At 33.3% G+C, this 12,975-nt stretch overlaps 2 protein-coding genes across 2 annotated transcripts in view; both read left to right on the top strand.

Moving 5' to 3' along the window:
* Positions 1-2,208: 2,208 nt before the first annotated feature.
* LOC123686160 (jerky protein homolog-like) lies at positions 2,209-3,474 on the top strand. The gene has a single exon (XM_045626160.1). The coding sequence runs from the start codon at positions 2,209-2,211 to the stop codon at positions 3,472-3,474; it is 1,266 nt and encodes a 421-aa protein (XP_045482116.1).
* Positions 3,475-6,280: 2,806 nt separating this feature from the next.
* Positions 6,281-12,975, top strand: part of LOC123685778 — an 80,026-nt gene continuing 73,331 nt past the window's right edge. The window contains exon 1 of the mRNA XM_045625656.1: positions 6,281-6,435. The gene's annotated coding sequence lies outside the window, so the exon portion shown is untranslated. The remainder of the gene's footprint in view (positions 6,436-12,975) is intronic.

The raw sequence follows: 12,975 nt of genomic DNA on the forward strand, positions 1-12,975 counted from the left end.
CTTGTCTTACCCTGATTCCCGAACGGAAACTCATTTGAATTCTTATTATTTTGATGGTCGGACGTGTTTTGGTATATAATAGTGCACAATGGTAAAGCGGAAACAAGTTACTTTGTCTAAAAAACAAAAAAGTGAGATATTAGACTTATTGAAAGATGGTTTTAGTGCCAGATTGCTTGCTCTTCATTACGGCGTCGGAACGTCCACTATTTCCGAAATAAAAAAAAGGAGGTAAGAAGTTAGTGGCGAAACAGGAGCTAGTACATACACTGTATCCGAAAAGTATGGAACAAATTCATTTTTAGCTAAACAGACCATTTTAAGAAATAATCCTGAAACATGTCGTATTTTTATTTTAATTTACCGTATTTTAAAATAATAATCTAATATACAGGGTGAATTACTCTCGAGTAATGACATCACCATCATTTTTTTTCAATGGAACACCCCCATTTTGTCTCAATTTTCGGATTACTCTAGCTGAGCTGATTCCAAAAATGTATCACATGTTGATTCCAATTGGTACAGGTGGACAAAAATACAATAGTTTTGTGTGTGTTCATAAAGTAACGCGTAACATTCTTTATTAGTTAAATTAACAATTTTTTCAAAAACACTTATTGTCTAGAAGCAATTGGTTTGAATGTAACACCTTGTAGTTTGTTACATTTTTAAATTAATTTAATTGATTTTAGATTAAGTTTTGGGTTAGTATACTTTCAGATAATTTGCAATGATATGCGGTACCCATAAAAATGAAATTTATACAGGGTGAGGAATTAAGTGACAATCAGACATTTCTGGAGAATTGAGACATTATGAAATATTAAAATTGAGAATTGAAATTATAGCTTTTGCTTATTCTTACAATGGATTGCGATTTTTTCTTCTTATTTGTGTTTCTACAACAAATTTATATACAGGAGGATTCGTGAAAAACATACTAATGCCTATTTAATTATCACTTGATTGAAATTATTCCATTCTCAAATTATATGCACGGTGTCCGTTTCTTACGCGTATTTATGAAATTACTGAAATCGTAATATCATGCTTTATATTAGTCCGTTATAGATTATACTATTGAAATATTTTCGTATTATATTTATATTTTGGTTCTTCTATAAGAAGCATAGGACAGCCATAATGAAATCGCAATTTTTCAGTTCAGGTTCTGTAAATTCTTCTCTGATACGATTTATTGTTTTTCTAACAATATTTCAATATACAGGGTGATTTTGAAAAAAAAAATTTTTTTGTTAATGATATTACAGCTTCAGGTTGTTGTACTATTGTTCGAGTACATTGTATAATTGATGGTAATACAGAGTGTATGATTTTCGAATACCAATCAGAATTTATGGAAACTATGGAATTGTGTATTTTTAAGTAAAGTATTTCTATGGGCAATGTGTTTAGGTGCACAATGTTGTTCTATGGGCATTGCAGATCTACCGACAATGTAGATCAATGGAAAACGTAGATAATTAGATATACCCGCAATGCGGAACTACCTACGAGGTAGATTTATGGGCACCTTTGATCTACCTACAAGTAGATCTATGGGCAACATTGATCTACCTACAAGATAGATCAATGGGTAACATTGATCTACCTACAAGGCAAATCTATGAACTTTATTGATCTATGGGATATATTGATCTACTTACAAGGTAGATCTATGGGCATGATTCTAATACCAAGACATAAATTGACTGGCTATGAGAAATCACCCAGCTAGATGGGTATTAAAATTTATAATGCACTACCTGTTGAAATCAAGCAGGTAAAGAATAATCGTTTGTTTAATAAATCAGTTGAGGAATTTTTGTTGAAGAGGAGCTTTTATACTCTAGGGGAATATTTTGGGAATTCTTTTTAATTGTTTTTCTTCTTTGATATTTTGTATTTTTTTTTTCTGGTGACATATCCTATGCCAACCGTATTTGATTGTAAATATGGGGTTTAAAGGATAAATAAACATTATTATCATTAATATTATAATAGTTTATTCCGAAACAAGCTGAATCTAATAATCATCAATGTTTCAGATTTACTGGAATTCGTCATTCTGGGCCAGGTTCTCGTAAAACCTTACGGAAAGCAAAATATCCAGCGATGGAAAAAGAATTGTATTCCTGGTTTACTAAACAACGAAGCAAAAATATTTCTGTTCCGCTTGAAATACTAGCGGCAAAAGCTCGACAAATGTTCAAGAATATTTATGGAGAAGATAAGTTTGTTGCAAGCAAAGGCTGGCTTTTCAATTTCACAGAAAGGCATGGACTTAGGCATCTTAAAATCTGCGTTGAGAAATCATCAAATGATGAAACTGCTGTAGCTCCCGTTCTGGCTAAACTAAGACAAGTAATAGAAGCTCATGATCTCCAACCCCGGCAAATTTATACTGCTGAAGAGTCAGGCCTTTTTTGGAAGTTATTGCCTGATAAAACCTTCGTTCAAAGCAACGAAGCAAGAAAATCAAGCAAAGAACGAATCACCTTTCTAGCATGCACAAACGGTGATGGTTCTCATAAACTTCGACCTCTTGTCATTGGAAAAGCAAAGAATCCAAGAGGATTCAAGAACAAAGCTCTACCTGTGGATTACGTCTCTAGTGAAAACGCGTCGATGACTCCGGCAATTTTTAAAACGTGGTTTCAAGATTCCTTTTCGAAGCAAGTGAAATCATTCTTGAAAAATCAACGTCTTCCTGAAAAAGCCTTATTGTTGATTGACAATGCCCCGAGTCACTGCCCTGAGGAGGAATTGATTAGTGAAGATGGACATATTTTTACAATGTTTCTACCACCAAGATCTACAGCTTTGATACAGCCTATGCATCAAAATGCTATTAAATCTACAAAACTGAATTACCGAAAAAGTCTTTTAGCACATATTCTTTCGATACTCGAAGATGGAGATGATGTCGGTAAATGTATTGAGAGCATAAATCTTTTCGATGCAGTTTGTTTACTCCATAATTCATGGCAAAAAGTGACAACAAACTCTTCAGAAAAGTATTGGCACGAACTTTTATCATGCAACTTACCCAATTATGATCCAGATGATTTAATTCCCCTGAACTTATTACAGGAAAAAATGCAGCAAATAAACCATGACTATCAAGACATTTCGAATATGTTGACAAAAATTGATGGCGAAGTTTATTCAAATATTGAACTGAATCAATGGGTTGAAGATGCTGAAAAAGTAATGGAGGATGGCTATCTTGAGCATGACACTATAGATGATGACACCAGCAGTGACGAAGAAGTCGATATCAACCCAAACAAAATCAAGCACGTCGACGCAATAAAATATTTCAAATTGGGATTGCAATGGGCAGAAGAGAATAATATTGGAATTACCGATATTCTGCTCCTGAAAAATATTCAGGAGAAAGCTGTAGTTAAGCATTCTTCTACTCTAACAGTTAAAAAACAACATGAAATATCTGATTATTCTGAGTAATATATTTATTTTGTGAGTTCGAGAATAAAGTCTATATTTATTTTAACCGTCTTTTTAATTTGCATCTCTACTAAATTGTAAGAAGCGATATTCCAGATTACTTACTGATCTGGATTAGCCATAGAGTTAATTGATCCGGATTATCGAGTCTCTACTGTATCATGACTTTTTTTTATTTTAAATGAATTTTCATGAAAAAAAAAACAGTGAATTATTGGAACACATAATTATGTATTCGATGCATTCGATCCTTACTTGATGGATATTCGTGCCTGATGATGAACTTGAAATAAGTTCGAAACTGGGCGATTACACAATGTAAGCCCTGAATTGTTAACATCATATTTTTGGTAGTAAAATGAAGAAACTATAAAAACCTATTTTATTAGCATATTAGCATTATTAGCTGAAACAATTCAATTTCTGATGGAAATTCAATATCAAATAAAATAAAGCAATTTTGATTGTTCCTAGCCGTTATTACTGCCACAAGTATTCAATCGTATAGTCGATTTAACTTAAAAATTGATGTAGTGAAAGTTCAATAAAAAATTCCAATATACGAATTCATTGCCTATGAGAAATCACCCAATATTCAGGAAATTAAAATGTTAAAATTAAAAATGTTATTCACGAGAATATAGATTCTGAAACACTAGCACCATCTGTTGTTATAAGCTTGAACTTCAATGAGGAAATCTCGTCTTTGATTGTAGGTGTTTCATTTCTCGTTACTAGATGGTACAATATTCCATTTCAAAATTTCTTTCCCATCAATTCAAAAATATTTTGATAATATAATAGTTTCACGTTTGTACCTTCAGTTGAGCTCAAAATTATATTTTCACCCTTCACCGAATGATCATATACCCCTAGTCGGATTGCACCCATAATGGAACTTAAACGCGGTATTCAAGATCCGAATCTACCCTGAAAATTTCAAGTTGACATCTCTTTTCGTTCAACATTTATAATGTTTACGGCTGGACAGACATCCTTAAATTTGATCATAAATTCGTCATCAAAGGGTGGAACTTTATCGCTTGTGACCATTCTCGGCTCAAAATTCGAGAAGTATAGACATTATGACGGCGAAAGAGCACTTAAAAAATTAGTAAAGCATTTTTCGTCTTGTAACAGGAAAAGTTCTAATTTATGCATTTCCAACGCTTACAGAAGTTCGAAAGGGTTGAAATTACTATGAAATTATTTATGTATATACTCGAATACCTATACTTAATTTCATCCAAGGCGAACTAGTAAAATGCGAAATATTGAGATCCTGGGAATTTCACTTTTGCGCATGAACAATTCCTTGTAACAATTTTCCACAACTTTTATCTAATTTTCATCAAATTTCATATAGGTAAACTATTTCCAGTTAAACAAGGAGGTAGAAAGGAAATTAAAAAGTTCCTTGGATAATTTTGAGGAAAAAAAGTCCCATAAAGATTTATTTTCGAGATACAGGGTGTGAAAGTTTGATTTTTTGCACTTCACAAGTAATTCAATTGAAATTTTGGTATAGAAATTGCAATTTAGAGTTTACATCACGTGCTTTGCAATTACGATTGAAAATCTACATGGTGATATTCTTTCTGGAATATTTCTCTTTTCCTCCAGAACTTTTTTTTGATGGACCAATGGTAGTTCAAAAAGATGTAAAAACAAACTAAAAAACTTTTCAGTTTCTTGTAGTTTGGTCGTATCTGCTACCGATTTCGAGAAAAAAGTTCAAACAATTCTGTCGAAATGTTCAGGAGAATCCAAATTTAAAATTATCAAAAAATGCAGTTGGTAAGCTGTGATTAATAAATTAATTATTGTAGCATGACTACTTTTGTGATGATTTTACGGGTATATCGAACCCGTAAAATCATCACAAAAGTAGTAGAACTTTAAGAAACACCCTGCTTTGGTTTCCAGATACAGGGTGTTAAAATTTAATTTTTTCAAGTTTTTTTGCTCATAGCGCCGTCACTTCAAAAGATATTCAACTTTAATTTGGCAAAGATATTCCAATTGAAAGTAATCATCATGTGGTATGCCAATTTTGAATGCAACTCTACAGGGTGATATTTCTTCTGGGACAGTGCCCGCTTCTTCTCTGCAGAACTTTCTGTTGCAGACCACTGGTAGAAATATGTAGATACAAAGGAAATTTGGGTTAGTACTGAACTTTTTGGATTCTCGTAGTTTTGACGTATCTGCCACCAATTTTTACTGAAAAAAAATCAAACAATTCTCCAGTAATCCTCGGGAAAATTCAAATTATTTTAAAGATCCATTTAATGAGCTGTGATGAATAAATTCATCATAAATGTTGGTACTTATTTACCTAATCTATAGCGAAGATTAACAAAGATTCGATAGACTTGTATAACTATAAAAAATAGTACAATAAGAAACACCCTGCATCTCGAAAACCAAGCGTTTGCGGGCCAATGTTTATAGGACTTTTTCTCTTAAAATTCTCCATGGAATCTCTCTTTTTCTTTTGTCCCTCAAATTTAGGAACATTCAGTAAAAGGATTTCAATAAAAAAAGGCAATATGTTAAAAATATCCTATCCTCTCTCCATTTCGGTTTTGGCAAAACCAAAGCGCCTCCGCCAAACATCGCCAAACGTATCTAACATAAAAGAAAGTGGATCAAAGGTTATTACATTATGAAATGAAACTACCTTGATTGCTGTACAAGACTAACCCACTTATAAGTACGTCACAGTCGTCTTGTGACGTCATTGCGAAGTGCGCGCGTCGACAATCGGTACTTCTACTTGGATTTCCACGCTTTGGCGTTCAAGAAACACGCTCAACACCCGAGTGGTCTTAAGTCAAGTCTGCGCCGCGGTGTGGTGCGCGTGACAGTGTTCAACTTGCGAAAAGTGGTAGTTCTTTCGAAAAGTGACAAGTGGAGTGCCCTTATTGGATTTAAATTTTGACGCACGTCGCTCTTTTTGTAAGTCGACTCAAAACACTCTGTTAATCGATCCTCGAAAGGAATTTCCTGAAGAAAGTAAACAATCTTCTGGCACTTTCTTTATGCAATTTATGGATGAAGAAAGTTTGATGCACAATTAGCGTGCGAGGGAATTGTCGGCAAAAAATTTTGGCGTTGCGAAAATCAAATTTTTTTTGAGTTGAAATTTTTTTGAGAAATTTAATTTTATACAATAACAGATTAATTTTTTGAAAACCATATTTCATATCATCGCAAGCCCGCATTGAATCATAACTAAGCGATCTTTTGCAACATTATTATGGCATCTTAATAGTTGGTATTTTAGCTTCCGTTTTAATCCCTACACTGTAGGAAATTCTACCAACCTTGACCAATATTCGGGGATCATTCTCACTTTCATCAATTTCATACGAAATTTCCATTTTGTAATATCGTGAAAAGAAATCAGCGATTGATTTAAAATGCAGCAATCCTCGTACAATGTTGACGAGGAGAGAGAAACTGGTTGGTACTTTCGAAATAGGTAGTTGATTATATAAACAATCCTCACATAATTAATACGAATACTACAATAATTGTATCGACTTATCTAAGAGAATTCTCATGAGACCAAGAGAATGACATGCAAAGGAATTGTTTTATTTTTCTCCTGGAATAATATATACTTTTTTGCAATTTTACACCGACTAAATTATTTCACTCGAAAAACTTTTTCAAACTTAACTTAAAAACTCTTATCTTAAAAAACTTAACTTGAAAAATTAATGCTTGATCGACTAGCTACAATTTTCAACTAAAAAATACTGTTTCATTGATATTGAGCCCATCAAAAATAATAATACATCCGATAAATGCTAAAGCAGTACCTATTCGAGATTTAATTCATAATAATCATCATTATCACTAAATCAAGCGCTTCAACTTGGGCATCTTCCATTTGATTCAATAATAATAGTGGAAGTCATTAACATGAGACTTGCTTGACTACTATATGTTTATGATATAAATAGAATAATTGCTTGTTCCGACAAGGAAAACTTTTTTTGAGAATAGAAACAAGAATTGAAAATGTCTTCTGAGAAAAACTCGTATTTTATACGATCCTGAAATATTATCTATACATAAAAGAAAAAAATAGTTTTGAGAGCGTTCTTAAATACAATTTACTATTTTTAGAATTCGAAATTTCATAGCATAACAATCGCCATATAAAATAAAAAGTTTTGATTAGATTTAGTCAAAAATAGTTTCTGTATAATTTTTTCAAAATCTGTACTTTCTTATAAGTTGCCCCTGTATCACAGATTATTTTTCAACTCGTGTTAAATAATTTGAAATTGGGATTTCCTAAATACCATTTAAATTTAAAGAATTTCTAAAGTCTTAAGACTAGGGATTTGCGGTAAGAATACGTTATGTTAATTATGATTATTTCAAATCATATTTTCGATTGCATGATGGCATATCTTAATTTTTCAAAAAATGAATTTAAAAAAATTTTATTCCTTATTTTGAATACCTACCACTTGAAATTTATAGATCAGACTTTTGTGAGTGATTGAAAGATATACATATAGAACTATAGCTATCGATTTCAGGTTCAGATTTAAAAAACAGCATGATATTCAATTACTACTAGGTGGATTTGTTAGCTAGTTAGATCTTCGAGGTGAATAGACCCGAATTAGATTAATCTGATATCATCAAATAAGAGAAAATATATCATCAACTCCAAAGAGCCAGTATGCTCAACAAATCACCGAAAACATAAAAAAATCCCTCTAAACAATCTAAAATTATCCTCGACTTTTATCACAATTCAGTGCACTTTAAAATGTTTTTACTATCACTGGAATAAATTTCATTTCCATTTCAACCAAAATCCCATTCTCTTCGCTTTCTTTAACACCATACTATTTTGATTTCTTTTGGTAGTTATTCATTATACACTAATGATTCTGGTGTCGGTGTAGCTGTGAAGAGAGTGAGAGGAGGTATATTGTGATAGATAATGAAGATTTGGAAGTGAGCACGTTCTCAATTTTCTCTTTCAGCATTTCTTGTTCACATAATTCGAATAGCTTATTAACACGTAAGAACTGGGCTATGTAGAAGATACTCTACAACCATTCATCATTCGATCATGTTTAAGATTTTTCACGAATTTCATATTCAAGAACATTGCGAATTCTTCACTATGTATTATTATTTCAATTTTATAATTATATGTAATCCAGTTTTGGAAAAAAGTTTTTTTTCAAATTCGATTTCTTGATTAATTGAAATTTTATATGAACAGTTTCCTAGAGAAGCTCTGGACTAATTTTTTATTCGATTTTTGAATTCTACACAATCAAAAACTGTGAAAATTACAGTGTAGATTGAAAAATGTTTTTTTTTTGAAAAATTCATTAAACATTAAAAATAATAATTCACTACTCTCCATTCCATTCACAATGAACTCCAAAAGGAATGATAACTGCAACATATCCATCTCATTAATTCCAAATTCGAAGTTTTAACTCAAATGCCCACAGAAAAAATATTCGAAAGAAATCTCATCAGATCGATCATCGAATATATCAATCATGTTCTACTCATCATATTTGTCGGGATGCAAGGCATTGGGAGTAGCCCAAAAGAAGTTCATGAATGGGACAATTAAAAAACAATAGCGTATTTAGATGGATCCTCAATAAACATTTTTTTCAACTTATCAAGGTTATAAAAAAACGGCCTAAGAATGTATAGCTGTCGAACTTGACAAGGTATTCTATACTTATATCCTGTTCATTGTTTTTAAGGAGTACCGTTAAGATTGAAAACAAAACACAACTGATTTCCTGCATGCATGATAGTGTCTTCCAACTGCATTCAGGTTGAATAGGAATAAGTTAATGTTTTTTTTTGTTTACGAATCAGATGAAAGACAGATCGATGCATCGTCTGGTAAATGCTTACTTTGCAAAAAAGTATTGGAAACTGGTCGATGAAACACAAAATATGTATTTATTCATCCTAATTCATTGTATCGCCTGCAAAGTAGATCCTTTCCGAAATATGACAAAACTCAATTTTCAAATTCACGCCATGAAGTCCTTTTTATGTTTTCGTTTTCGATGGATAATTTGAATAATAATAATGGAGTTTATTTCCGTAAATAAACAAAATACATCACTGAGGTATAAAACATTATTACCTGTATGTGATATGAAATACAATATCAGAGAAAAACGCGTCTATTTTTGGTGAAATTGGAATTTAAAAATTTTTCAACAAGTCAAATCAGAAAAACTTGCTAATTTTTTTGCACGTGTGAAAACTAAACAGTTTCAGCGTAAGGAATTCTATCAATCTGGATGACAGATGTCACCAAAACTCCACTTGAGTATAGAGGACAGTTGTAACAAGTAAGCAACAAAAGAATATTCACAAATTCTTCCAAGCTTTTCAAATGATCGCTGCAGTATGATGAGCCAAATATTTTTAAAGCATTTGATAGATCTGTGAAAACTTTCATAATGTGTCTATGATTTCTCACAGTCGCAAGTAAATCCTTCTCATAGATCAACAGACAAATGATGCAGTTCGAGCTCATGCAACTATTGACTAGGAACAAATTTCAAGCAGCAAATACACTTGGCATCTAGATATGGACTACACATTTTACAAGTAATTCTGCTTCTTGTCCACGTAGACCATTGTATCTCTGATACATCTCCCGCTGTCTCTTTGACAAGGACTGAGAGATCTTAAAATCAATAGGCGACGTTCATATACCTATAACTTAAAAAGATATTGAAGAGCCCACCAAGGAATCAATTGGGAAACAACAGCAGCAGGAAGCTCAACTCGTTTGTAGAGATGAGTTGAATGATATATTACCGTAGTTGAGAAATATACCAAAATATTGGTCTTAATTGCTGGCTATAGGCCAAATTTTCAAAGTGGATGAATAACTGTTGAATTATGTACATATTTGGATTTAAAAGGGTCAGTTCAAGCAGACCTTCTATTTGGTGATGAGGATCTTATTCAAGGATTGATGACACATGATTTTGACTTGTTTTCTAGGTTCACTATCTCGAATAACTAAAATTGCGATTGTCTTTTTGCTTGGGTGTTACATAGCACCGTCTTGTTGAAAATGATCACCGCTCATAATTTATATCTCCCAATTCCGGCTATAAAAACCATTAATTATAGCTCGGTAGCGCAATACATTCACCGTAACAGTAGCACCAATCTCATTTTCGAATGGACAAGATCCAATCATACCACCAGCTCAAAAACTGCACCAAACAGTGACATATTGAGGATTGGAAGGCTTTTCAACAATCATTGTTGGATTTTTCCAAGCACCAAATGCGACAATTCTGCTTATTAACATAGTCTTTGATGTGAAAATGGGTCTCATCACTGAAGATGATTTTTCGATGAGAATCCAGATTATTTTGATGAATTTCAAGGACTCAATCAGCAAAGACGTTGCTGGTGATCAACCTGCTAGAATTTTATGTTAACTGAACTTTGAATGTCTCCAGACCTAAGTCTTTATGCAGAATACGTTGTAATGTTGTTTGGAGAAAGTTTGTGAAAAATTTTCCAAGATCAACGAGGAATCGACAAACCTGGGTGTTTGTCAGCACTACTGGCTACAGCAGCAATATTCTCAATTGTTTTTGAGCGACACACACTAACTTGTCCCAACAGCTCGAATTTTTTCACCAGTTTCACTATTGACGTCCTAATTGATAACTTAAAAGTGCTTTAGTTTTTAGTAATGTCGTTCCTTTTTCTTACTTGTCAGATGGCAAAATATAGCAGCTGGCCAGATAGCAAGCTATTCAAAATGAAAGATCTCGTTAGAAAACCCTTCATGCAGCTCATCAAGTTGGGTTCTTTGATGTATAACACAATCTTATGTTTTCATGGTGTGTCATAGACCAAGAATTAATAGTTATTTTAATACCAGGTTTTGTCGTAATTGAAGTATGTATATCATAGCAAAAATCTACATGTGAAATATGTCAAAAATAAGGCGTAAATAATGAACCCTCATCTGCAAGTTGACTGTGTACGATTCCAAGGTTCCCAGCAATCTACGCCAACGATTGTTTCGTGGAGTGGTGTGTACTTACGAAAAATAAAAAGTCCTAGGGGTCCACCTTGTAGGTGAAGGCGATAACCTATGTGTGGAAGAGATAAACACCCCAAGCCCGTCAATACCTTATTTGTGTCGAGTAGTTTATTGATTTTCTTTGTATTCTGGATTCGAACACATGATGCTGTATTTGTTGAAAAGTGTTTTCGTGTATATAGTATGTAACAAGTGGTGTAGTTTAGAGTTGAAGATCGTTTGTTGTCTACCTGTCTCTCTGCTTACCACCAAAGTGTTCTACGAATGGAAGATCAGACGACATAGTTGGCCATTTCACGCTGGGAGTGTCTCCTTATGCAAGGTAACAATTCGTTTGCGATTAAAATCAGGTGGGTACTCTATGACCGGCCATTTCAATGGGTTCAGAAAACAAGGTCGTTCGAAAGAAATCAAACCGATTCTGCCAGACATCACAACACCGAATTTTAAACAACTAACCGTATGATCTTATCGACATATTCTACGCTCCTACTGAAATTTTCGACATCAATAAAAAGAAGAAGAAACATTGGGTATTCAACTCTATGGTTCATTATTTTCTCTCATATCATAAAATGAATGAAAGTTAAAGAATACGTTAATCCATTTTCAGGAACACCCTATACATAAGCTGAATTTTTGATGCCCCATGTGTTGACAGAAAGTTTTGTCAGTATATCATTATATAATTCGATTTTCAAGGTGAATATTTTAGGAATAATAAACATTTTTTTTTCGGACACCCAGGATCGTGAGCTGATTTTAGACGATCCACCCAGTACACACGTTGGATTCTAAAGGGTGTTTTTTTTTAGAGCTATAGAACTTTGAATTGCAATAAAACGAAGATGGATTATTCGATTGACATGAATATTATTTATCCGCAAGATAATCTTGTGGCATTACATTTTAAATATGATTTCTGGCATATGACCGCCAGGGCTGGCTCGAATGTAGTCCAATCTGGACGTCCAATATTCGATGATTTTTTCCAACATTTGTGGCCGTATATCGGCAATAACACGGCGAATGATGTCTTCCAAATGGTCAAGGGGTTGTCGCATAGACCAATGACTTTACATAGCCCCACAGAAAGTAGTCTAGCGGTGTTAAATCACAAGATCTTGGAGGCCAATTCACAGGTCCAAAACGTGAAATTAGGCGGTCACCAAACAGTCAGTATTTCTGGATGTAACGGTGTTTCGACATACACTTGAGGATTAGCTTCACTCCAAATGCGGCAGTTTTGTTTGTTGACGTAGCCATTCAACCAGAAGTGCGCTTCATCGCTATACAAGATAAAATGGACGTAGTGCGCGATACGTATTCCGCATAGAACCATTATTTTCAAAATAAAATTGTACTATTTGCAAGCGTTGTTCAGGCGTGAGTCTATT

The sequence above is a fragment of the Harmonia axyridis genome, chromosome X, assembly GCF_914767665.1.
Source record: "Harmonia axyridis chromosome X, icHarAxyr1.1, whole genome shotgun sequence".
NCBI classification, from domain to species: Eukaryota; Metazoa; Arthropoda; class Insecta; order Coleoptera; family Coccinellidae; genus Harmonia; species Harmonia axyridis.

Coding starts and splice junctions, on each gene's coding strand:
- LOC123686160 (XM_045626160.1), top strand. CDS start 2,209: ATGTTCAAGAATATTTATGGAGAAGATAAGTTTGTTGCAAGCAAAGGC.